We start from the raw sequence: 27800 nt of genomic DNA on the forward strand, positions 1-27800 counted from the left end.
TTTTGAACAGATTACATTGTGAGGATACAAGTATTATTACTTCAGTATATTACTTTGAGGGGGTTTTAGGGGTGTTGACAAATCCTTGTGATAAAAGGTTTACTGGCAGGTGTGGACTACTCAGTCAGTTAGGCTGACGTTTCATTTACGTCCCCACCGTGTTGCTACACGCCAGAGGAGTAAGGCTGTAAATTGTAAACTGGAACTGCACTCTACCACAAGGCCTAGATTATCTGTCCAACCACCAGTGACCAACAGCTACATTTAGGGCCCTCCCCGCTTGAAAACTCATCTATCGAGTCACCCCCGAAATCTTAGTCGCACGGAGGTACATTTTTGGGTTTCATTTTTCATAATCTCTTGGAAAATAAACATTTGTAACATCAGAATAAATGCCTTTGTTGTATATTCATTTGAAAAATTATACAGTACAATAATGTATATGATTTCAAAGGAGTGTAATATTCACATTAACCCTTTTTTGATCCATACATAATAGAACATGAATTTAGACTATTGTGCTACACAAGACTTTCTAAGTGCACATCCGTACGTACTTTGGTGATCAAACGACAATAAATGTTACAGAGCAAGTTCACAGACAGACGGACACATTTCCTCAATGTCCATTCCTCAAAGGTAAACACAGTTTAAGCGCTGCTTGAAGGCAGACATCTTCCCGTTTCTCCACTTCCTGAAGACGCAAAGGATTCCAAAATGAGGAATGAGTTCAAGTGTGTCTCGTTAGCTGTCCATTCATTCAGGTGGAAAGCCCTTGTTTACAGAAGCTTGTAATGTATGCAAGTGTTAGAAGGGAGTTGATATGTGGCCATATAGGCCGTTGCAACCACTTGCACGGATATTCTCCAATTTAATCTTGAAAAAAAAATAAACAAAAAAAAATAATGTAAAACAATACTCATTTGTTCTTAAGCCTGGTGCCACAGTCACACAATTAAGACAAACACATTCTCTTGCATCACAAAAATGCACTCAGTCACACCATATTTACTCCGACTGCCTTCTCCCACAGATAAGCAGAAAGAATGCGCTCGTTCAGTTTGTCTTTCTGTCCCACGTGTACATTAAACAGAAAGGGGGGGGGGGGGGGGGGGGACCACTAATCAACAGGGTTTGGTCTTCAAGTCTTGACTTCAGTAAAAAAATTACCAAGGCTTCAACTGTTCAACTCCACCCGTGCCTTTGGGGAAGAGCTTTGTCTCTCTCCTACCCTGCTTCGGCCAAAAGGTCAAGCAGCAGCTTCCTATCAAGTTTTTTACAAAATACTGTTGTAGTTTGGTGCTGTGACAAGGAAAGGGGAAAAAAGAGGCTTCCTCTGTCAGACATTTTCGATCTCCCGGTTCATCTGTAGAACCTAACCACCACCGTCTGACAGTGGAGGAAGCCGAGGCTCATGGAGCTTCTCTGTCATAGTAGTTCGTAGTGACAGGACGCAGCTGGGAGGCTCCGCGGTCCAGATCTTCCCCTCAGGTTGACCTTCTGATGCCAAATGGAGCCAGCTTTAGGACAAGCCTAGCGACCTTTGTTTTTTTTGGCATTTCCCTGCAGAAGGGAGAAGGCAATAAGATAAGGAACACAGCAGAAGATAACACGGGACATCAAAACTAGTTCAAAACATAGAAAAGGCCTGGGCTTGGTTTCTGTAGGACAGAAAATCACTGGCCTTAGAGCACCAACACCTTCTGTTCTGCAACTGCCCGACACACACACACACATGCACACATGCACACACAGGCACACACACACACAGGCCTCTCTACTTCTGCTTAATGGCTTTTGCAGATGGTTGTAGCAGGTGCTTTTCCCATCAGATGGGGGGGGGGCACCGCTGCCCTGCCTGTACACCCCACAACTGACAGAAACTTTACTATGTCATGTTTCTCTCCCGCAGCTGAGTTAATACCTCAAACTCCCTGAAACTACGAACTGTATTTATATTTCATTTGCCTTTCATGAATTTGCTTGAAGACTTTTTTTATACACGGTCTGACAGTATCGTGACGGCGGAAAATGAGCTTGACATGTTTTTTAAAAGGTTTGTTAGAAGTCAAAGTCCCTAAGAACATGAGTATATACGGTATGTACATGCCGAAATCTGATGAGTTATCCAACAACTGCCGACGGCAGAGAGCAATGGCACACCAAACATACGTCTGTTTGTGTTGTAGAATGTTTGACTCTGGTGTGCCCTGGGTTTTAGGCTTGCCACAGTAGTCGTGTTACATGGTGGTCGGGCATACACCCAATACATTACTTGCCCACAACACTGTTATTTTGATGGTATTTTTCTCCTCCCATGAGTGCAGAGCAAAACACACCAAATTCACTTCATGCAGTCAGTCCAAGTCTCACTCAGTAGAGTAAAACTTAGTGAGGTGTAGCTTCGTGAGACGGCTTCTAGTTTCTCGGCGGGGCGGTGTCCTTCGGGACAATTGCTGTGCTTAAACGGCAAACTCCACCCCACCTGGAGGCACCACGTGACAAACAAACGCACCTTCAAACGCCCAGCAGCCACAGCGCGGCTGAGGGCTTGTGTTGTGAAAAATAAAAGGTCAAGAAAGAAAAGACTAGGGCACATATTATATGATTATATATTATATACAGTACATATTATATTGAATATATATGCTGTTGAGCTAATGTCTTTGCTGGGTTTGTGGAGTGCGGGTCCTGTGGGGAAGGGGGTTCTGAGTGAGTCTGTATGCGTTTGTATAGGTTTTATGTAAATGTTTATGTTTCGTTTTTTGTATTTTTCTTTCTTGTAAAAACAAAAACAAAACTTGACTCAACAAAAGATTTATTTAAAAAAAATAAAGAAAAGACTACACATTCTTTCCTAATTTCAACTGAATGTGAGTACAAGTGTCACAAGAGTACAACTGAATTCAACTAATTTGTTCATATCAAGTAGCAGCAGTGATACACAGCTCACCTTGACGAGCTAGTTTGTTTTCCGAGAGCAGTATTATATACACAGGTAACGTTAAAAGTCGGCTACAAAGCCACAACAAACCCTCCTGAATAAATGAAGTTTTCTTGGCTGCATCGGACTGAGGGCAGCGAGAAATAGAGACAACAGAAGGGGAAAAAACAGGCCGACGAATAGCTTCTGTTGTAAACTGTACGGTGTCACCAGTAACACCGGTGTTGTCACGAATAGGCCTTTTTCCACAGCAGCCATTTTGTGTCTAAAAGGCAGAGTAAACACACACACAACCAAAACATTAACGAGGGCCCCAGCACTGGAACACCTAAATGAATTGGAAGTTAGAAACCCTCATTAATGTTTGGGTTGCACGTGACCTGTGTTTACCCTGCTTTTTAGACACAAAATGGCTGCTGTGAAAGGTCTCATTTATTAACCGGTGGGAACATTTCCACATTGTTAACGGCTAAAGAGGCTAGATTCCAAATGTGGATTTTGTGACCTTCAAAGGAGCAGACACACACATGGTCAATGTGCCTGGGAGCTTTACCTTGCTGCCCAGTTTGAGCGTGTCGATCTCCTCTCTCTGCTTGCTGAGTGTCTCGTTCATGCTGCACAGGTGGTCGCTCATCATACTGAGCTGGTCTTCGTAGCTCCTCTTGGTCGTGGCCAGCTCATCCTGCATGAGACACCATGCAGACAAGGACATGAGGTGGGGATATCTTCTGCAGGGGACTCAACAGTTGTGGGGAGAAGGCTGGAGAAGTTAGCTAAGTAAGAAGCTCCTCAGGTATTTTGGTCGTGCACTTTACCTGCAAGCGTGTGATGTTCTGACTGGCCAGTTTGACCTCTTCGCTCAGAGTCTCCCGCGATGTTTCAGCGATGGCTAAACGTTTAGCCAAAGCACGGCACTAGAAAGGGAAAGAGCAAAAATAAAAGATTGTCTCTATAAAAAGGTATTCTGCATGTGTAACACACTTTATAGATCGTTTTCAAAAACTGGAAAAAGGGTTCGTGCTTTGAGAAATGGCTGTATTGGAAGACTGCCGAGGTTAATGCACAGCCTGAAAAAGTGACTGTTTACTGCCTAAGACACTGACTCAAGATCAGGTGTAGTCATGTTGCTAACATGCACATGACTGACAGACGTACCAGTTACTCACAATAAAACAAAACGTCCTTACAAAACGTGTTTACTCGTGGTGCCTTTTCCACGCCCACTGCTTTCTGAGCATATTGAAGAAGCAGACAGAAATAGTCGGGGAATAATTAGAGACAGGAAGACATGAGGGCAGAGGGTGCCTACCCTGTGCTGCTATGCAAGAGTTTCCATATCTCTTGCCAGAAGACACATCATGATAAAAAAGGCTATGTGTGGTATGAAAAGGTCAGGGGCTGGTTTCCCAAAATGATTTTAGACTGGTCTGTAGGGGCTGGTTTCCCAAAATGATTTGAGACTGGTCTGTGGTGTTAAGCCACTTTGAATTTTGCTCATAGATTAGTCTAATGCAAGTTAGACTGTTTCACAAAAATGAAGACTAATTTTAAGCCAAAAAACAGAAAAAGACAAAATGAAGACACCGTACCTCCAGGCCTTAGACCCATGTTAGCCTGGTTCACAGCAGCCCACCGAGTCAAGAGGGAGAGGCAGAGGCAAATGACAGCCCAGAGGAGAACACAGCTAACATTAGGCCAATAATGTCTGTACGTACGTAGTCACTAGAGTGATTGTTTTGGTGACATCTGTCAAAAGAAAAAAGTACACCGCCTTGCTATAAGGTTCAACAGCTAGGTCTCACCTCAGAGTGCTATAAGCTTCAACAGCTAGTCCTCACCTCAGAGTGCTATAAGGTTCAACAGCTAGGCCTCACCTCAGAGTGCTATAAGGTTCAACAGCTAGGCCTCACCTCAGAGTGCTATAAGCTTCAACAGCTAGTCCTCACCTCAGAGTGCTATAAGGTTCAACAGCTAGGCCTCACCTCAGAGTGCTATAAGGTTCAACAGCTAGGCCTCACCTCAGAGTGCTATAAGGTTCAACAGCTAGGCCTCACCTCAGAGTGCTATAAGGTTCCACAGCTAGGCCTCACCTCAGAGTGCTATAAGGTTCAACAGCTAGGCCTCACCTCAGAGTGCTATAAGGTTCAACAGCTAGTCCTCACCTCAGAGTGCTGTAAGGTTCCACAGCTAGGCCTCACCTCAGAGTGCTATAAGGTTCAACAGCTAGGCCTCACCTCAGAGTGCTATAAGGTTCAACAGCTAGGCCTCACCTCAGAGTGCTATAAGCTTCAACAGCTAGGCCTCACCTCAGAGTGCTATAAGGTTCAACAGCTAGGCCTCACCTCAGAGTGCTATAAGCTTCAACAGCTAGGCCTCACCTCAGAGTGCTATAAGGTTCAACAGCTAGTCCTCACCTCAGAGTGCTATAAGGTTCAACAGCTAGGCCTCACCTCAGAGTGCTATAAGGTTCAACAGCTAGGCCTCACCTCAGAGTGCTGTAAGGTTCAACAGCTAGGCCTCACCTCAGAGTGCTATAAGGTTCAACAGCTAGGCCTCACCTCAGAGTGCTATAAGGTTCAACAGCTAGTCCTCACCTCAGAGTGCTATAAGGTTCAACAGCTAGGCCTCACCTCAGAGTGCTATAAGGTTCAACAGCTAGGCCTCACCTCAGAGTGCTATAAGGTTCAACAGCTAGGCCTCACCTCAGAGTGCTATAAGGTTCAACAGCTAGGCCTCACCTCAGAGTGGAAGTGCACTGCCTTGCTGTCTGAAAGCTGCAGCTGAGTCGTGAGCTCTCCCACTCTGGCCATGTAGTGACTCTTTATCAGCTCCTCCCTGGACTCCTCGTCTCCCACCTGCACATACAACAGACAGCTACATTATGCTTTGTTTCAGGGACAAAAGTCTATTTGGTGTGTGTGTTTTCTGTTTGTTTGCTTAAAGAGGACCTATTGTGCCCGTTTTCAGTTCTATATTTTATTATTTTAATCTGGGACTTAATCTGAGTAGCTTTGCATGATTGAAGATTCACAGTTCAAAAATCTCCTTATTTATATTGTATACTGTCCCTTTAAGCAGCCCCTCAGTTCAGCCTCTGTCTGAAACACTGTCTCTTTAGCCGACAGCAGAAACGACTGTGAAAAAGAGTGAAACACAAGTGTCAAAACAAATGTTCATATCTTAAAACTACACATCGCATCGCTTGTATTTTGACATTGTGAATGAGAGAGTAGAAGTAGTTGAAGGGTTTGATGTATAAGTATCTAGTGTTAAAGTTGTGTGAACTATCACAGTTTTAAAATGTGTAAATCTAGTGAAAAGTACCACCTGTAAAGTCTGGTAGAGTGAATTGTGACATCACACACTCAAGCCTAGATTCATAGGATGCCATTGGTTGTGTATGGTTTGAACCCTAGGGGTACATGGAGGTACCACAGGGGGTACTTGAGAGAAAGGGGGAAATGGAAAAATTTCAGAATAAATCATGAAAATAACTGAAACGTAAATCTGCTCAGGAGGCACTCAGGGGTGGGATTTTTTTTTCCAGAGGGCCATACTGACTTACATCAAGTAAGCGAAGGGCCACACATTGGAGATCATACCTGCCAACACACTCACTATTTTTAACCCTCTCTCCCGTTGTGATTGGTAAATTCTTGTTAATCTCCTGATATAATAGTGATACAAATCCAATGGCTGTAGCAGATGAGATTTATTAACATAATTCTGCCCTTTATTGAGTTTTTGGGGTTTGTTTTGTTTTTCTCTGAGGATGTTGGATTGAGATGGCCCTGGGGCCGCATTTTGCCCATGTGTGGTAATTGCAGTGATTATTTTGTAATGTTGTAACATATATTCTTCAAAAGGTGGGTTATCAGTCCTTCATTGCATCAGATGCTATAGTTTTCTCTTGGAGTTTTCAAAGCAAAATGTTGTCGTTGGGTAAAGGGGGTATTTGAATTCAGAAATCAGGAAAGCGGGTACTGAAGCCAAACAACTTTGAGGCCCACTGGTGTAAGGCAATCAGGGTCTATCTGACGTCACCTAGTCCCATGTTGTCCTCTCGTTCAACTCTCGTACCCTCTCATTCAGAGCAGTCTAAATCCCGTCATTTTTGGTAATGGGGATAACTTGCATACGTTTACCTCATTATTTGAAACTTTGGCCACATTTAATATGAACAAACATCCAACAATGTGTAACAGCATGTACTGTACATTTATGATACAAAATACGGAAAAGCATAATAGGTCCCCTTTAAGAACTTAACTTTCGGTGTGTAAACTGGTTAACTAGTATGAGGCAACTTACATGCTCAACTGTAGGTGTTGTACACAACATGCCGACCTGGTGATAGCAATACAAAACAAAGAAAGACTTATTCACAAAAGCAGGGGTTGTAAAAAATCCACATCTAGCATGAAATATCAGGCACAGATGGTCCTCTAACATTGCCTGGGACAAACTCTCCCTGGAAGACATTGCAAGAATAACAGCTACAGAACAGGTAGTTAAGTCTAGAATAGATAACAGGGTGGAGTGACTGTGTGCGTGCAGCCTGAACTCTGTACTGACTTGCACTAACAACACTATCCTCCAATTCTGTCACATCAGCACTTTGGAAGCCTGTGTTTCATGAAGGAAACATGCTTAGTGTGGGAGCTAGCAGACACAATGATAATACTCCCTTTGTTGAGGCAGATAATAGACACCCATGCTAGCGGAACCAACAGTGAAACAGGCATTGAGTGAAGCGAGTGTACCAGGCTGGTGCACAGCGTAGCCTCTTTGCCCGTGGCTCTCTGCTCCGTCTCGTCCTCTTGGCTGGGCACTGGAGCACTGGCTGGGGCCGCGTGCACGGTGGGACTCCCCCCCAGAACTGCTGCCAGCTGGGCTTCCAGCTCGGCGATGCGCTGGTTCTCCTTCTCCAGCCTCACCCGGCCCAGCTGGGCCTCCAGGAGCCAGTGTTCCTTCTCCTGCTCCAGACGAGCCATCTTCTCCTGGCTCTGCTGCACCTGGAGAGGAGAAGACAGTGAGCTTGTGGGAACAGCGCTGAGCCAGCGTTGGGGGAAATGACAGGCAAACTACAACCAGGCAGTTTGAAATAATAATTAACAACTTTGTATCAACCTTTTTTTAAACCAATACTAGAAAATGCTTTAGAAATCAAATAAAAGCAACATTCAAAATCATGTATTAAAATAAATTAAAACAAGGCACCACTACAGTATGTAAATAGATACAACAGTCAAAGTAATATGACATTACGTCATACATCCTTCCTGGCTGAGGCTTTATAAAGTTCAGTGATGATGTCATCAGTGATGATGTCATGTTCCAGACCAGGGGGGCCTAACTCACAGGGGGGTCCACACAGGTCCACTAGTAATAACCAAAGGACACTTGCTGTAGAAAACAAATGTCAGCAGGTTCATATGGGCAAACGGACACTTTGGTGAAAATTAAGTAAATTAAGTAAATGAAGTGTCGCGACACATTGGCTTTGGACAAACACACCAGCCCCCAGTGTGTGACTGTCTGCAGTAAATATAACACACTTGTTTTGTGTTGCTTTATGGAAAACCACCTCATTTAGTTGGTTTATTCCCATTCCATCTGTGTAAACAACTCACACTCAACTCTTTCAAAATTAATTGTTTTGAAGTTAAGCTAAACGAGATTGTTAGAGGATATCTTTACAGCCGATCAAACAGTTTCTAAATCATCATATTCCCTCTGCCGCCTTTGTCACCATTTCACCGCAGCCATTGTTATTGTTGTTCCTTTAGTTTTTATCATCGCTATTTTCAGTTTGCTTAGGTTATGGTTACCTGTTTAATCTTCATGTGCCCCCACTGGCATGGACTGTAAATACATACAGAATACGAAGCCTCAACAAGTACTGGCTCATAGAGGGTTAAAGGGTCTGGCTTTTGGCCAGAGATAACCCTGCTTGAAAAGGTGAAATCTTAGATTAGATTAGATTTCACTTTGTTGTCGGACAAGTCCGAAATTTGTCTTGCTTCCCAAGACACCGTTTCTCATAAATACAAAAAACACATTTAAACAGAAACAGTACAACAAAAAGGTGCTGCAACATGTATGACATCAGATGGGAATACATACATTACAAGAACGGGAAAAACAAAAACAAAATAGGAATAACGTTAGTGTGAAGCAAAGAATGAGTGGCATACCTGCTGCGTCAGGCCTTCTCTGCTCTCTGTGGAGCTGGTCAGTATACGACGGTTTGACAGGGCTTCTCTGTACGGAACAGACTGAGGCCGAGGCTGGATACAAAACAAAACAAGACAAGACAAACAGACTGAGGCCGAGGGCGTTATTTAGCCACCTTCCTGACAAGCTAGCATGACATGGTTGATAATGATCAATGCCTTTAAGTCTTCTAGTTTCATATGATCCCAGAAACTTCACTCTGGTTTTAATACTGAGGTCAGAGGTCACTACAGCCTCTGAAAGTACATTTTCAAAATTGTTTCCAAGAATTAGTGCAAGCCTACTCCTCAGGGTTATTGTGTAAATTTAAAAACTGTTGGCTGTATAAAAAATTAAAAGAGGCAATGCCCTAGAGCAGGGGTTCCCAACCTTTTTTGTGCCAAGGACCGGTAGATACATGGAAAAAAAAGTTGCGGACCGGTTGTCAATTTTAATGGTTTTAGTTACATACGTATATATTTACTCACCAGGTGGCGACAAAGGGTAAATAACAGCCTTTTGTGTTGTACTGTATGTAGTCTACAGTATTTATGTTTTTGTTTTAACTACAAACATAAATAAACGTCAACTTGAAACTATGTTTCAAGTACCACACACAGCCTATAATATTATAGCCTATCTTTATTTATTTTTTTAAAGAATCGGATCGGGCTCACGGCCCGGTACCAAATGCGTTGCGGCCCGGTACCGGTCCTCGGCCCGTGGTTGGGGACCCTGGCCCTAGCGGACCAACAGGCTGAGCCCCGCGGACTACTACACTTTGGGAACCACTGGCGTAGCACAATGACTGGTAGTCCGCGGGAATCGCTAGCCTACCGCCGTTAAGTCACAAAATTCCCATTGCAACAGCACCAAAATGCTTCTATGTACATGTTGTGACTCGTGCATTCACCACGTTATGAAATTTAAAAACAAGTAAAATTACGAGACAATGTTATGTTCAGGAAAGTAGCTCCGGCTTATGTATTTGCTTTGATTTTACATTATTACATTATAACGTGGTGAGTAGACAAGTCACAACATGTACATAACAGTACATAGGTGTGTTTTGGTGCTGTTGGAATGTGTATTTGGTGACTTAAAGCCCCATTCAGCAACTTTTCCAAGTTTTGCTATTGGAGAAACTGCGCCCTCTGCGTGCAATAGTATCGATAACGATATCGCCATTCAAAGTCAACAAAACACAGCGCCAGAAAGCTTTATGTACATGTTGTGACATCGGGTACTCACCACGTGATGAAATAATAATCCATAGTTCCGTGAAACATAATTTTCGTAGCAAATCCGAATCGAGCACAAAGCTGCCGCTGTAGAGCGCATGCGCACATTTTTTTTTTTTTTTTTTTTTTTGCCACGGGACGTGGCAGACAAACTACTTAGTCCCAGGGCTGGCCAATGGAGGGCGGTGTGGGATAAATAAAGGGGAGAGTCTCCCTATTACAAGTCAATCTACCATGTCCTATGACTAAAAGCTCTTATATTACAGTAAAAAATTTCAAAACTCTTACTGATTGGGGCTTTAACGGGGGTAGGTTAGCGATTCCCGCGACTACCAGTCATTGTGGTAAGCTCACTAGCAGGAGGGCACGTTATTACTTTTCTACTGCAGGCACAGAGAAGAGAAGGGCATCTATCTTCATGTCTTACTACCGGGAAGACGGCAAGTAGGAGAATCTCCCAAAATGTTTGCTTGTTCCTGAACGACACCTATATTGAGTGAAGCGGAAACGCACCTTTCTGACAGCATGGATATAGTCCGCTGCTTTTTTTTTGTTAGCCAGCATACTCTCTGCCTGCAAGGGGTTGAGGGCTACCGTGCCGCCTCTTGGACCGTAGCCTGTAGACGACGTGAAGAAGTCTAGGTTGTTGCTGAAGAAGGTGGCGATCTGCAAGAAAACAAGAGTTAATACGCTATCATTCACATAAGACAAGACATCTGGGCAGCACGGTGGCTCAGTGGTTGACTTGGCACTGTCGCCTCACAGCAAGAAGGTTGTGGTTTCAGATCTCCACCCAGGTCCTTTCTGTGTGGAGTTTGCATCTTCTCCCCGTGTTTGCGTGGGTTTTCTCCGGGTGCTACGGTTTCCGCCCACAGTCCCAAAGATATGCTGTGTTTGTGTAGTGTAGTATGTATATGATGTATTTAACCTATGTTGTGTGTAGATATATGATGTAGTATATGACTGATGATTCTATGAAAAGTCCTTTGAGACGTGCTTGTGATAAGGGGCTATAAACATAACTGAACTGAACATCTCAACGGGCATCCAGAGCCAAAGAGAGACTGTTCGAATGCCTACGTTCCTCAAGTGCAGCCGTCGTCCCAGAAGCCTGTTGAGCCTGAAACGATCCAGTGCGTTTTCCTTAGAGAGAATGCTCCAGACCTCTCCAGTGAGCACTCAAAACAGCTGGGCCAACAGAAAGATGTCTGAGCTGTGAAGCTTCCACTCACTATGACACACACTGGACTGTGCCTCACATGTCTCTGCCAATGTTTAGTTGATCCTCCAACCAAAATCATGCCCCCCTTATCCTGACCAGGGAGCAGCTGCAGGCTCATTCCTGCATTCGGTATTTGTCGCATTAATGGTAAATTACCACTCAACTCATTGCACCTTACATTTAAACCTTTTTATGCTTGTATACAGTATAGACCAAATCACCGTGACGTCACCATGTAAACAACATTTACTTCCGCGTACCACTTCGGGAAGGCGGCAGGTTTAAATTTGCGTGTTGTCAAATAAATGCTGTCAAACCCTCTCGTTGTTTTCGGCCCGACTACTTTCAATTTAAATGTTCAAACGGTTGGTAAACATGCTTGTCCGACGTATCTAGCCTTTCTTCTGTTTGTTTTATGTAGTGTTAGCTAGCTAATAACGTTTGTTTACAACTGTCAAACTCGCTGTTTTTTTGCAGACTCGTTAACGTTAGCTACAGAGCTAACGTTACAGACAGAGCTACTGACGCCACGTTAATGTAATTTAGTAATTTATTTAATTTATTTAATTAATTAATTTAATTTAGTATTTATAATAATAAATACTAACCAATTAAGGTCAGGCACAAGTTAGGGCAGCTAAGTGTAGGTGGAGCCTGGGAAATGAGGGTTGACTTGAATGAACAGCTAGTCATCCCAGCATATATAGTTAGCACCCGGCTACGTCCGGACTTGTTACTGTGGTCTGAGGTAGAGAAGAGAGTTTATTTTATCGAACTCACAGTCCCGTGGGAAGATCGAGTTGAGGAGGCTTATGAGCGCAAGAAAGCTAGGTATGCTGAAATGGCAGCAGAGGCAGAGCAGCGAGGTTGGAGGGCTCGAGTGCGGCCTGTAGAGGTGGGCTGCCGTGGTTTTGTGGCAAAGTCCGTTATTGCCTTACTAACTGAGTTGGGCATTCGGGGACGGAGCCTGAAACTTGCGGTTAGCAACATGTCTCAGGCAGCAGAACGAGCAAGTGAATGGCTGTGGATAAGGAGGAAACATGCTAGCTGGGGAGCTCGCTAAGGTCAGATTGATTGTTTGTTGTTGGTCATGATTAACGGTCCGCATCAACAGGGCTGAATCATTGACGGTGGTGGTGTAGTTAGGGATTGTTTGTTGTTGGTCATGATTAACGGTCCGCATCAACAGGGCTGAATCATTGACAGTGGTGGTGTAGTTAGGGTTTGTTTGTTGTTGGTCATGATTAACGGTCCGCATCAACAGGGCTGAATCATTGACAGTGGTGGTGTAGTCAGGAATGTCATACCGAACCGACCTGGATAGCTAGGCTTAGATAGTGAGGTAATATGCAGTTGTGCGGTGGTAGCATGGAGGGGGGTGTTTCCAGGACGCTGGATTACACCGTTAAGCCTTCTTGAGGTGTCGTGGGCCTAACTTAACGAAACGTCGGTGAAGGAAGGTGCCCACTTGAAAACCCCAATGACATGCTTCATACTGCTGTTGGCTAGGGTAGGTAACTGGTGATTTGTGTCTTGTTTATTAGTTTGTTAGCCTGTTAGCTTGTTTTATTCTGGATTGGGCTTCTAAATGTGTTTTTCCTCGGATTTTGGCACAAGGGATAGTAACATCTTGTCCTGTGTATTAATTAATTCGATTTTTCACTTTATGGTCACTGGACACCCAACAACACAACACGAACGAACCATTTTTGTCTTCTTTGTCTGGTTTTGTCTTCAACACGTCAGTTTGTGCCGTTCACCGCCATTATGGGGTAACCGGAAGTAAATGTAAATGTAAACATCCCCGCCGATTTGGTCTATACTGTTGCTACTTACATTTAAACCTTTTTATGCTTGTATTGTATTGAACTGACATGATAAAGGAGGCTTGAGCTCGGCTGCTGCCTGCCCCCCGTTGGCTTTACCTTGCCAGTGCAGTTGGTCAGAGAGCCCAGGGATCCCAGCAGACACTCTGTGGTGGTGCGTAGCTTCTGGGTGATGGTGGGCAGCTCCTGCTCCAAGCCCGCTTTCTGGTTGTAGTGCTTTGACATCTCTGGACACACAGGCAACAAGGGAACAGCAGGACACCTGTCTATCTCATTCATTGCATTCTTCAAATTCACCAGCTAAATATGACATGTGTATCACATTTAATCAACTCAATGGCCCACTGTTTTGAGATGTTCCCTTACTGAATGAGAGATAGTTACATGGCCAAAGATGCATTATGGATATTAGTTACACATTAACAGTGCAAACTGCGGGTCTCTGGAGTACATTTGATCATGCTGCCAGGGCTCCCCTTACAGAAAAAAACACGAGTTTCACATGTGTCCACATGAGTTTCACATGGTGGACACATTTGAAACTCATGTAGACACATGTAACATGTGGTCACTGGTAACATGTTATAAAATGTGGAAAACATGGTATCACATGTTATAACCTGTGAAAAATATTTTGCATTATGTGATGACATGAGGAGTGGATGTGGGACTCATGTTACAACATGTGGAGCAGGGGTGCCCAATATGTCGATCGCGATCGACCGGTCGATCGCGAAGGTAGTGTGGTCGATCGCATGGCATTGAGGGGAAGATTTTTTTTTTTTTTTTTTTTTTACTGTTTTTCCACTGTTTCCACTGTTTTTCCACTGTTTCCACTGTTTTCCACTGTATACTCAGTGTATATATATATAAATAAATATGTTTGGTAGATCACTTTGACTTGGTCATTTTAAAAGTAGCTCCCAAGCTGAAAAAGTGTGGGCACCCCTGATGTGGAGCAACATGTTTTACCACATGTGGAGCACATGTGGAAAACATTTACATGGGTTTCACATACAGTATGTTTCACATGTAGTAATCACATGGGAATTTACATGGGTTGAGTCCAAATGGACATTTGAGGCGTTCCTGAGATATCACGTTAAAGAGCTTGGAATTGGGGTCCGTGAGGTCACGGTGACCTTGAACTTTGACCTTTAAGCACCAGAATCTAATCAGTTCATCCTTGAGTCCAAGTGGACATTTGAGGAAATTTGGATGAAATTCCATCAAGGCATTCCTGAGATATAATGTTAATGAGCATGCAACCAGCGGTTGTGAGGTCACAGTGACCTTGAAATGTGACCTTTGACCAGCAAAATCGAATCAGTTCACCCCTTGAGTCCAAGTGGACGTTTGAGGCAAATTCGAAGAAATTCCATCAAGACATTCCTGAGATATCGCGTTATCGAGTTTGAAAATGGCATTCGAGAGGTCACAGTGACCTTGAACTTTGACCACCAAAATCGAATCAGTTCATCCTTGAGTCCAAGTCGACGGTTGAGGCAAATGTGATTAATTTCCATCAAGGTGTTCCTCAGATATCGCGTAAACGAACATCGGACGGACGGACAACCCGAATAAAAATCACGTGATCACATGTGATGTGAAGTTCATGTGGTTTTTCTGTAAGGGTCTATATTATATTGTGCCCACAAGAGTAGCAACACAAACGAGACAAAGGCAGTCTGCACTAACGAAGGCAGTCTGCACACAAAGAGATTCCCACTCTGCCCAATGAAGGCAGTCTGCACACAAAGAGATTCATTCTCACTCTGCCAAATGTGTCAGTCGTAGAAAAGTGACTCCTCTCTCATTATAGTTCCTTTTGGTGTCCCACTGTGGCAGAAGTTACACCGAAGCCTCTGGGGGGTTTATTCTAGAGCAAATAGGCTGGTGGACATCGTTGAGTTTTATGAACGACAGTAATGCGAGGTCTGGTGTTGTGAGTGGCTCCAGGCTGCTCACCTTTAACGGCATCGTGAAGGCTGTGCAGACAGGCAGCCAGCTGGGTGAACACAGCAGAGGTGCTGCTCTGTGGCATGGGATCCTGTTCAAAACCTGAGACACATTATACACACATTGTAAAACAGCAATACCATTTCACAACCCCCTCTCTCCTTCTGTCAAAACTGGCAATTCCCAATGAGGCTGCAAAAAAAAAAGAGAGGGGGGGGGGGGATACAATTCTTCAAGTCAATTTGTGAAATAATGATTCGGATCCAAAGATAATTGACAGAAATGTTAGGCAGAAAAAAACTCGAGCGATCTTTGGGTAACTCACTGGGTAAGGCCAATAGGTTGATGTAGTTCTGTAGTTTCTCGAACACGGACGTGACTCTCTTCATGTCACTCTGCAGCTCCTGGTTTTTAGCAGCGAGGGCAGTGGTACAAAGAGGTGCCTCACACTCTGCTTCCAGGCTGGGGGTAGACGAGAGGGAAGCGTTGAAGAAAACCCAGCCTCACAAAGATAAATAACGGTACTTATTGAAGACACTTTGGGCGTGTAGTAGGAAGGCCACAACCGATAAATGGCTACAGGCTGATCCACTGACAGGGGACTCATGTGAGGAGGTTATGAAATACACGGTATGGAAAGAATCACATTGATTTTTAAGGCTTAAATTAGACAAATGTATCGAGTACTGGGAAAAATGTGATATCGTCAGTGGTTCCCAAAAAATTTCTGTCAGGCCCCCCTTATATGACAGAGGAACATGAGGAGGAACATGAGGAGAAAATCAGTCTCTCTCATGCAAACTCACACACACACACAGGGAGCGCTTACCTTTTCAGCTGATAGGGTAGAATCTTCTGCAGGAAGTGGGTGTATGAGGAGAAATGATCAGCCAAGTTCTTCAGCTTGCCCACAGTCTCCTTCAATCCAACACAACACAGTTAGTGGCTGATCATCCACCATAAACAAGCCCCCACTTTGCCTCTGTAACAAGCAACACTCACCAGCACCGTGACTGTGTCCTCTGTGATGCTCTGGTGCAATTGCTGCAAGCTGTCCTCCAGGGGGCGCACATAGGCTGCATTCTCGTGTAGATACTGGGAAAACTGGTTGGAGGGGCAAAACTCTCCATGTAAGTTTATAGTATCAAGTATCAAGTATGAGGTCACCACCATTACATGTAGAACGCATGTTATTGTTAGGGATGGGGCCGATCCGATCCAATATCGGGTGCCGATATTGGCACTAATTCACGGATCAGATCGGATTGAGAGAGAAACAATCCGATCCAAAGATTTTTTTTTTCTAATTCCAGTGCGGGCGCTGGCCGTAATTTGCCCATGTATAATAGTATCCTTCTTTGCCTTGTATATTTTCTTAATTTTGTCTGATTTTTGCAAGGTATATAAAAAAAAATAATAATAATTGGCCAAATCTTTGCCTATACTGTATATTCAAGAGAAATATTGGTATCGGCATAATATCGGTATCGGCAGATATCCAAATTCAGGTATCGGAATCGGATCGGAAGTGAAAAAAGTAGATCGGTGCATCCCTAGTTATTGTGATACATACAGTGTTGTAGTCGAGTCAGATTCCTGGACTCATTTGTAGGACTCGTGACTGGACTGGGACTTGAACATTCATGCATTGGGACTCAGAAGTTGGAGAGGAGGGCTCGGACTTGTTCAATGATAAAGACTGACCCATTTTTTGTAACAGGTCCTAATAATTTGGCATACGGATATTGATAGCTAAATTAATATCGAAGTATTATTCAATTTTGTACAAGGGCAGGCATGTGTGTTCCAGCTACATGTGGATTCACGCTCATGTTCAGTAGCTCTGGACTCGGGACTTCTTTGGTGACTTGGACTCGAACACTGGGCACTCGAAACTGGATATAGTGACTTGACTACGACACTGGGATACATGTGAAGTTGAAGCCGTTGGAGCTGTGTGGTACATCACTGGTCGTCTGTGTTGCTTTTGCACGGCAGCCTCACCTTCTGGTTCAGAGGGGAGATGAGCTCGATGGACGAGTCCAGGGGATAGATGTGCACTCTCTGCTCTGTGTAGGAGTGGACGTTCAACAGAGCAGCCACCAGATCCTGGACCAACCCCAGGGCCTGGCCAGCCACGTCCCGGGCCTTCAGCTGAATCCAGAGAAGACTTGTCGTCAGGCTCTCCTCTCTCTAAGATGAGTCTTTATCAATCATTCTTTGCGTATTATCAGTAGCCTTTATTCTTAGCTATGTCCTATTATCTGCTGCTGTGACAACCCAATTTCCCAATTTTAATTAAAGTTCCAGGATAATGCTGGTGTGTGTTTTAGGTCACCCATCTCTTTTACAATGTTTCTGCTGGAGTCTGCACACAGTCAGCAAGGCGGCAGAGCCCAGGGCTCCTTTTACTACCTTCAGAAGAAGCAATGTGCTGCCTGCCATTCTTGCTCAGTATGAAAAACAACCTCTCTACACCTGAAAAGTGCTCAAGCTGGATAATCATCACAGCAGCCAACAAGCCTTCATTTGGTTTGGTCAAAGTTTCTGTTTGATCCTTATTTCATTGTGTTTTTTCATATCAGTATGCACATTAATTACAGTCACCTGACACCCACAGGAGGAAATGGAAGAAATAATTCCTCAAGAAAATGTCACCTTACAAACTCTGTCACATCCATGTCTTCTTATTCTGGGTGTCTTTGTTAGCTGGGGTACAGCAGATAATTTAGAAGCTAGGTTTGACACCACAGAGTCTGTATTTTAAAAACAACGAAAAATGAGGACTCCTCGTATCGCATCAATTGCAAAATGATTTGGGGAAGTAAACTAGACGTAGACTAGTAAATGGTCTGTAAATAAATGACATCAGTTTTTTCCTTTAATCAATTAAGCACACGTGCACAATAAATCAAACATGACCACGTTTGGTGTTTTCTCACACTCACCTGATGCCGTCGATTGTGTGCTGGAACATTTAGGCTGTTGTAGTCACTAAATTCTGGAGGGTGAGAGAGAGGAGCAGTTAAACCTCAGTCACTGCACTGTGAGAGAAAAGAGCAGCAGCCTGTTGCACCAGCTGAACGAAAGTTCGGTCTTAAGTTATGGTGTAAAGTCCACACTAACTGCTACGTTCAAACTAGTTAGTTTGACACTAAAGTTGCGTCTTTGTTTAGTTGCATCACGGAGACGTAAGGTACATCTGAACTAGTAGTCCTTAAACCCCACACTAGCCAAAATAGTGTCGCAGAAAATGACGTGTACACTATCTGTGACCAATCAGAGAAAAGCACGGCGAAATGATCAATGTTTAATACCGTTGCCAAATTAAGCGCGGTATGAAAACTCGCTGACTTGATTTCATATTCTTTCAGACACACATACAGGTATTTGGCTGGTTTAGGGGCAGCGCGTCAATACTACCCAAATAACAATGAATTAAGCCGAATATAAACAGTCGGGCTGATAGTCTGGGACATTTTGCCCACCGCAAATTACCGTAGTGCATTCATATTTCATTAACACGAACCAAATGAGAATGTTAGAGTAACGTTCATTAGACTGTTAACGTTTATCTGTGGTGAGAGCTTCATCATCAATGCATTGTAATTCACCATTATCCTGCCTCGCTACTTAATTGTGTTATTTTAATGTGTATGCAGTGTGTATGCAGTGTGTATGCATGCAGTGTGTATGCATGCAGTGTGTATGCAGTGTGTATGCAGTGTGTGTATGCAGTGTGTATGCATGCAGTGTGTATGCAGTGTGTATGCACTGCCGCCACTTGTGGAAAACGAAATGTCAAATGGTGTAATTTATCACGGAGAGCGCGTTGCGGACGCAAAACAACGATGCGCCACGGTGCCAAGTTGCAATCCGTGCCAACTGCTATTCTACGGAGGACTTTACACCTAGTAAGTGGTAGGTGTAAAATGTAAGTTATAACTTATGCCTACGATACGTTTCAACTTACGCACAGCTGGTGCAACCCACTGCAGTTCACTGCACTGTGAGAGAAAAGAACAGTTAAACCTCGGTCACTGCACTGAAGCTTATTGACTCCATAAACATTGCTCAAGTGGCATAGCCTCTTTCCTCTTTGTACACAATATTATTACAGTTTGGTGTAACATCGCACCACTCGCTACACAAAGTTAACTCTTTATTTTACAGGGCATTTAAAAAATCCCATCATCCCAATTCCAAGGGCAATTTTAGATTTTCTTAACGGGCAATTCGCCCCAAGCCCCGGCTAATTTCCTCCCCTGGTCTGTGCCTGGGACTCAGATGTGAGATGGCTGCTTTGTAGCAGACCTAAGCCTCGTTTGTGTCGAAGCCAAGAAGATGCTCACTGGTGTCATTGAAGGGCACTTTCTCCTGGATTACGCTGCTGCTCTGTTTCACCTGTCTGTTGAGTTCTGACTGGCACCTCCTCAGCTGCTGCTGACTGCAGAGACAACAACACACACACTTTACTACTGCAGAGACAACAACACACACACTTTACTAGATCAACTGATGCATTGTGGTTTATCATAAAGAGAGCTAGGAGGACCCATAGTCATTTTTCTATTGCAGCACATCAACTTTGAATGAAAGATGAATGAACAATGCTTCATTGGTATTTATGAAGTTTACATTAAAAAAAAACATGGAATGACAGAAATTAAAGGAACGGACAACAAAGCAAATACATAACGGAAGGACTTTCCTGAAGAAAACCAGAAGCTGCAGCGATGTATTTTGCTTCGTAAATGACAATGTCTTGTCATTTTACGTGATTATTTCATAACGTGGTGAATGCACGAGTCACAACATGTACATAAGAGCACATGAGAGGGTTTTGGCACTGTTGGAATACCGTATGTATTTGGTGACAACGGCGGTAGGCTAGCCCATACCACAGACTACCAGTCATTGTGCTAAGCTAACTAGCAGGAGGGCGCGTAGCTACTTTCCTACTGCACGTTCAGAGAAGAGAAGAGAAGGGCATCTATCTTGTCATCTTACTATCGGGAATCTGGCAAATAGGATCTCCCAAAATGTTAAAGAGCATTAGAGTGTGGTGCAGTCATACAGTTTGTAAAATGTTAAAGAGCATTAGAGTGTGGTGCAGTCATACAGTTTGTAAAATGTTAAAGAGCATTAGCGCATGGTGCATTCATACAGTTTGTGCTACTGGCAGGGTGGGAATGGCCATGGCCTGTGTTGCCCCTCCCTCTGGCCGTGATGCCCTGAGATCCCTAAGGCCACCTTGGCAGTGCCCTGCTACCAGCCTGCTACTGTCAGTTGCTATAAAAGCATCAGTGGTCTCAGTTGAATGTAGTCTGCCCTATGCAAAGGATGTGTCATTGAACCATTTTAATACACATTTCAGAAGAAGAAAAAATGCTCTTCACGATGTCAATGGAGCAATTGCCTTTGTGCACTGGCATGTGGCCAGATGGCCTTGCCCCTAAAATGATGAAATTCCCACCCTGGGTACTGGTATGTAGCAATAGCATTCTCTTTTCTTTTTGACACATATTGATATAGGTGCATCTAGACTGGCACGTGCCCAGTAAAAAGTCATCTGGGCAGATAACACTAGTGACATCACTCAGCCAGCCTGGCTTCTGTACAGCAAGAAACAAACAAAACAAAAAGTGCAGTACAGTAACCTGGCTGGGTGAGTGATGTCACTGGTGTTATCTGCCCAGATGGCTTTTAATTGAGCACGTGCATTAGAATGACACCTTTTCTCCATATTTCTGCCTCGGGGCAGGGGGGGGGGGGGGGCGGTCAAAATAATGAATAATGTTAATTCACATGTTTTTAACCTGCACCATGCTCTTTAATTCTAAAGAAGAGGTATAATTTAAGAAAGTAAAAAAAAAAAAACCTCATGATCAAATTCTAAAGCAGACTGTCTGTATTTACACATGTGTAACAGTTTAAGTGACATTTGGCTACGTATTGCAAAGCATGCCTTTAGACTGCCTGCAACCACATTGGTGGATTTGTCCATTCTCAAAGTGTGAATAAAAAGTAGGATGTACCACTCTTCCGTTCGTATTCTGCATTCTTTTGCTTCCCTCTCCAGAGTCTGGGCTTTCACCTGTCAGAGGACAGCAGAATATATTATTATATATATATAATATGCATCATGATTTACTCAATTCAAACTGACAGTCACACACACCTCTTCCTCTCTCCTCTCTCCTCTCTCTCACCTCACAGCGTGCCTTGTCACCCTGCAGCCTCTCGGTGCTTTCCATGCACTTGGTGGTGAGTGCATCCAGCACGGCCTGGTGCTGCGACGAGTCTCTCTCCAGCTCCTCTAAGCGGGCCCTCAGCTGGGCCTCCTGCGCACGGTGCTGTTCATCCGCCTCATAGAACTAACCACAACATACAGAACATACCAGACAACAAACACCGGAAGCATCAGAATATATCAGAACATACCGGACACCAAACACCAGACCCATCACAGGCACGGCCTGGCCTAAAATATATACAGTATATATCAGTCCCTCCAGGACTTTGCAGAGGTTTTTTGTGTGGTTGTTGCAGAGATGGGGACTTGGACTTGAGTCGCACTTAAGTGCCCGTTCACACCATACGCCGAAGCAACGTTCAACCTAACCTCAACCTACGCTGAACCCACAAGTTTCATTCATCGGGTCGCAGTAGCAGTTCCAGCAGTTCCAGCAGGGGACCTTAAACTTCCCTTTCCCTGGCCAGTGGCCACATGAGCCAGCACTGACTGGGCGATCCAAAGGCGTTTCCAGGCCAGCGTGAAGATAACATCTCTTCGTCTATCCCTCTGTGATGTGATTGATTTATGTTCTAACTACTACCTAATGGCAACTTTTCCCAAAACGTCTAATGCAATTTGCTTAGTTTTATGTGATTTGTATTTTTTGCAGTAAAATTGCGCGAACTGGTAAAAATTGCAAGTTGAGGAACCTGTTCTGCCGTTTGTGCGGAGAAATCGCAGGAATATTGAAACATTGCAACTGGCCCCGCAAATGTTGAAGAGATTGGTTGAATTTGCATTAATTAATTTCCTGGAGGGACTGATATATAAAGATAGATATCTAGAGCAAACACATGGTGACATGAGAAGGCTGCTTACTTGGATGTGAAGTCGCTCGTTCTCCTGGATCTTCTTCTGCAGGTCCTCGTCAAACACGTTCTGGGTCTGCAGGCCTTGCTGCGAGGGAGAGTCCCCTTTATTCTGGACCAGGTCAAGATGAAATAGGGCATGTTAATGATGAAACAAGGGCTACACAATTAATTGAGTTTAATCATATCATAATTTTTGTTTCTCCAATTAATAATCATCAAATATGGCCATTTTGGCAATACTGAAACAATTCATTCATTTTAGAATTTCAGCTAGAGTCGAAAGCAGTCAAGATCTTGATATAAGATCCCTAAATTGCGGCAAAATAACATCAACCGTCAAATCATCAAGACTAAAAATCATGATTATCACAATAGCAAAAATGTTTTTGCTCCAAGTGAAATGTTTTATGGTCACTCGCGATTCAGTAGGTCGCTGGTTGGCTTTGGTTCCAGCCTTAAAACTCGTTATATAAGGATCTTTCAAAATGTCTATGGAGAAAATGAATGGGGAACTCTCTTCCGGACCGGGAGACGTCACGGAAAGTCATGTGACTGTTCTGAGCTCTTTATGTGTTTCATGCACACCTTCATGTGACTGTTCTGAGCTCTATATGTGTTTCATGCACACCTTCATGTGACTGTTCTGAGCTCTATATGTGTTTCATGCACACCTTCATGTGACTGTTCTGAGCTCTATATGTGTTTCATGCACACCTTGAGTCATGTGACTGTTCTGAGCTCTATATGTGTTTCATGCACACCTTCATGTGACTGTTCTGAGCTCTATATGTGTTTCATGCACACCTTCATGTGATGTTCTGAGCTCTATATGTGTTTCATGCACACCTTCATGTGACTGTTCTGAGCTCTATATGTGTTTCATGCACACCTTGAGTCATGTGACTGTTCTGAGCTCTATATGTGTTTCATGCACACCTTGAGTCATGTGACTGTTCTGAGCTCTATATGTGTTTCATGCACACCTTCATGTGACTGTTCTGAGCTCTATATGTGTTTCATGAGGTCATGTGACTGTTCTGAGCTCTATATGTGTTTCATGCACACCTTGCCCTTCTTGCCCTTGGCCTCACTAGCAGCCAGCTCGTCTTGCAGCAGCTCCACCCTCTTGGCCAGCTGCTGGTTCCTGAAGCTCAGGCTGTCCATCTCCTGCTCCACCTTCCTCAGGCTCTGCTCCCTCTGCTTCAGCTGCTCCTGTGGTGGGACAACATGATGGACCCATGAATAACACAGGCCAGGCCCAGTCAGGTTAACACACTGCAGCTGAAGTTTACAGCGAGTAGACATGTTTTGTCAAAGACCCAACACATTAGGCTGAGCAAATCAATCACTGATGCTGACATGTCATCATCACGTCAGGCTTCGCTCTGCTGCTCTACAAGCATTAGGGGCTTGTTGGGAGAAATCAAAAGTACTTCTTTGATGAATAAATATATTTCCATAAAGAAATTGCCCGAGTTGTCATTTGCAACTCCAGCATGAATGGAATTGCAACAAAGTGGTAAATATAGAGGTGGGTTAACTATCTCACCTTGATCTGAAAATAGAGGAGTAAACTCTCTGCCTCATTTCAAAGAGGTGGGTAAACTGAGTTTACTTGGGTTTACCCCCAACTACGCCCCTGATCAGGGACCCCCCCGCCCAATAGTTGGGGTACCTTTACAACCAGTACTAAGTTGTCGTCTAAACGCGGCCTAAAAGTACCCGAATTGCAACACAGTTTAGGTGCCTCCTGTAGGTGCCGTGCTCGATGTCGCCGTCTGGTGCTCCGAAACAGCACCTTCACTAACAATGGTTTAGAACTACTAACTAGCCGGTATCAAGAGTAGGCTACACATGCACATGAGAACTGGGGGAAGTCTCTTGATTATTTTGAATGCTAGTTATTGCTGATGCTAATTGCTAATTACCTTTAGAGAGGCTGAGCTGGCCTGTTCATCCACCACTCCCTTCTTCAGCACCTGGTTCTGAGCACGGAGCTTAAAAAAAGAAAAAAAAAACATAAGAGGCGGGGGGGGTATTATGACAAAGAGACAAAATCAAACTGTATCCGAGGTCAGGATAAGGTGTAAACTCAGTCTCCTAAAGAAAAATGTTGTCAGCTATTTGTTTTGAAATAATTAAAGAAGAATTGTAGAAAAAACACACTGCTCTTTTTTCATATCTGGTTATACACGAATCATGAAGCGCTGTATTGAATGGGGAAATGACTACTATGACCTTTTAGGTCTACAGGCTATAAGCAGCCACTTTGATACGTGTGCTGCCGACAGTTAAATTGACAGCATCTGACTCTGAATTCACATTTGGCTTAGACACGCATCTGTCTCATATGCACATCTGTGTTGCTCTTGTGTTGTCCCTACATATTTTGAAGGCTTACAGTAGCATTTGAATCTGGTTGTCCTGTACGCAAGTTTTTTTCCCCCTACGTGAAACGCCAGATGGCCACGCCCTGAACTCATTTGATTGGTCGCCGCCATGCACGCCTTCTTCCTGAAAACGTGCAGCGAGTAAAAAAAAAAAAAAGATGTGGTTAAGACTCTAGTTACAGTTTTCTTATTTAACCACAACCAGACCCAAACCCTAACCCTAACCAAATTGTACTTGCCTAACCCTCATGTTTTAAAAGAAGAAAAATGCTTGTTAAAAATATGTGTTTTTTGACTGGGAATCGAACCTGTCGTCAGATTGGAAGGCAAGCACCTTACGCATTAAGCTACGAGCAGAAGCACAACCAGCCCTGTTGTGCCGTAACCCTAATCTTAACCACTTATTCCCCCCGTGCCGCACGTTTTCAGGAAGAAGCAGTGACAGCGACCAATCAAATGAGTTCAGGGCGTGGTCATCCCACGTTTCACCTAGGAACAAAAAATCTCACGTCCTGTACTGGATCTTTCATCTTTGTGGCTGTTACACACACATGGTTTAACTACCATGGCAGTGTGTGGAAATGACACAGTCAGCACTTCCTGGACAGGATATATGGACTGGTGAGTCCAGTGGAGAGTCTGTCATAGTTCAACAGGAAACATCACACACACTCCCCCTGTGCTGTCAGCTGACACTGAGACAAAGGCTAGAGAAGAATTCGCCCTTAAGAGAAAACAGTGCCACACACAGAGGCTTCATTGTGACTGAAAGCAGAGCTGGTCATTCATTAACACATTTTCTCTTAAAAAAACGTGCATGGAACTTAAACGATAGTTGTGATTTTTTTTTGTATGAGGTACTCGCCGAGTGCCGACAGTCAGTGTACTACATGTACTACAGTCAGTGTACTACATGGAGTAGAATGCAGCCAGTTCCCGTTTGGAGCAATGGAGACCGGCCACATCAGGGAAGTAGAGCATCTAGTCTGTTGAGTGTGAACAGGGTCACGAGCAAAAACAGGGGGGGAAAAAACAGAAAAAAATGCTTCCATACTGCTCACTTGCCATAATCCAAGTCTCCAAAAGCCCTGAGATGCCAAGTTGACTTGAAAAGATGTAATTTACACCCTATTTTAGCTGAAATCTGCACTGTAGCAGGTGGTGCAGCACCCCACTTTGGTACTTCCAGGCCCTGGCTACAGTGCAGATTTCAGCTAACAAGCACAGATCCTGTACATGCCACGGTGCTGATCAGATCCTGTACATGCCACGGTGCTGATCGGGTGTAACATGCCACGGTGCTGATGTAGGACAGTGACTGTCAGCACATACCTCATACAACCCCACATTAAAAAAAAACACAACTATCCCTTTAAGGATGGGGTAATCAATCACCGACAGCCTCCAAAAACTCAACAGAGTGATCACTTGTTGGACATGAAGGCATTTCAGAGCAGACTCAGGACAACATGATACAAGTCCAGCTTTGAGCCCTTGTCTCATGTGGGGAGGAGAAAAACAAACACAACTTTTGAGCACCATGATCCAAAACAGTGTGTTGAGAAGAAGAGTACTGAGGGCACTCAGTCAGGTTTGCCTACTTGCCCAGATTGCATGGCTTCAGTGCTGAATGGTCAGGGTGGTAGAAAACTGCATGTTGCTTTTGATCTCAAAGAATAACATCCCACCTGGGCTGATAATCCACATGTCTACATTAGCCTAGATCCATATTGGGGGTTTCCACTTACGTACTTTCAACGAACATAACGTTACTACTGTAACGTTAATAGACTGTACAAATAGACATTATCAGCTCCTGTCCTCATAGCTCGTTGATATTGTTAGGGCAGATAGCTAACGTGAGAATTGCTTTTAGCCAACGTTTGAGATGGAACAACAGCGTGACATTACCTTGGAATACTCCTGTGCCAACTTGCTGTATTTTGCTTGCAGGTCTGCAGCCATTGTTATCCCTCGCTAACTGTTAACGTTACACTGTAATGCCAGATAACGTTATCCTAGCTCTCCAGCTAACTAGCTAACGGCTAGCTGACGTTCGCTAGCTTCCCAACAGCTTTCTTCACAGTGACAGTTGCTCGAAATGTTGACTACGGATAAGGTTAGCTGTAAGCTAGCTAGCTTAGGTTACCTAGCTCACTGTTAGCATTTCTTTGGGCTGGCTTGCTCTGTTTGACTGAGCCGGATACATTGTGACAGAAGGACGGTCTGGAGCAGCCAGGCGGAGCCAGGACGGTTGGTGATCATCTGATTAGCCGGATGTTATTACAACTTGCTAGCAAATAACCGAGCCTGTTAACCAGCTAAAGGCTATGTAGCAAAACAAACCCCAACAGTGGGTGACATCTAGCGTTAACGTTAACAAATACGGTAACAGTCGTGTAAGCCGAAATGTCCCGGAAATTTTAAAAGAGTGTAACTTGAAATACTTCAATTTTCAGACGGAGTGAGACCTCTGAGTGAGAGACTGACATGCTCAGTTCAAAGTTCACAGACGAGAAAGCTGGTGAGGAGTCTACAGGGCGCCCTCTAGCGTGTGACAAAATGGACATGGTAAACGCCATGCATACATTTCATCAGGTCGATATTAATTATGTCAAGTGTGAGACTATAAAAGAGAGTAAAGTGAGACCGAGTGTGATCATTTGAATAAATTCAGATGTGCTGCTGAGAATTAGAAATCCATCCCAAGCATCCTTCCTCTGTGCATAATGTAATATGTAATTCAATTTAGAATCAAGTGTCCTGATATCACTGCTTGAATGGCTTTTTACATGTTATATGTTTACATGTTATATGGATTACTTTGATTGTGATGGCAGTTTTGCCCACCGAGTGTGGGGGTCTAAAGCACAAATGGGTCACTATACCCCT

The 27800-nt window shown here is 43.9% G+C and overlaps 1 protein-coding gene across 1 annotated transcript; it reads right to left on the reverse strand.

The window, feature by feature from the left end:
* On the reverse strand, positions 1-27105 carry ppp1r21 (protein phosphatase 1, regulatory subunit 21). Its single transcript, XM_083658153.1, has 22 exons — positions 26820-27105; positions 24447-24515; positions 23584-23730; positions 22526-22627; positions 21621-21785; positions 21447-21505; positions 19761-19855; positions 18357-18409; positions 17413-17562; positions 16411-16512; positions 16238-16326; positions 15734-15870; positions 15418-15510; positions 13549-13676; positions 10915-11067; positions 9142-9234; positions 7708-7959; positions 7256-7291; positions 5683-5799; positions 3760-3858; positions 3498-3626; positions 1-1563 (listed from the first exon to the last, which is right to left on the reverse strand). The coding sequence occupies exons 1-22, from the start codon at positions 26871-26873 to the stop codon at positions 1534-1536; spliced, it is 2352 nt and encodes a 783-aa protein (XP_083514279.1). The 5' UTR covers positions 26874-27105; the 3' UTR covers positions 1-1533.
* Between the last annotated feature and the right edge of the window lie 695 nt (positions 27106-27800).

The sequence above is a fragment of the Poromitra crassiceps genome, assembly GCF_964638095.1.
Source record: "Poromitra crassiceps genome assembly, chromosome: 22".
In the NCBI taxonomy this organism is placed as follows: Eukaryota; Metazoa; Chordata; class Actinopteri; order Beryciformes; family Melamphaidae; genus Poromitra; species Poromitra crassiceps.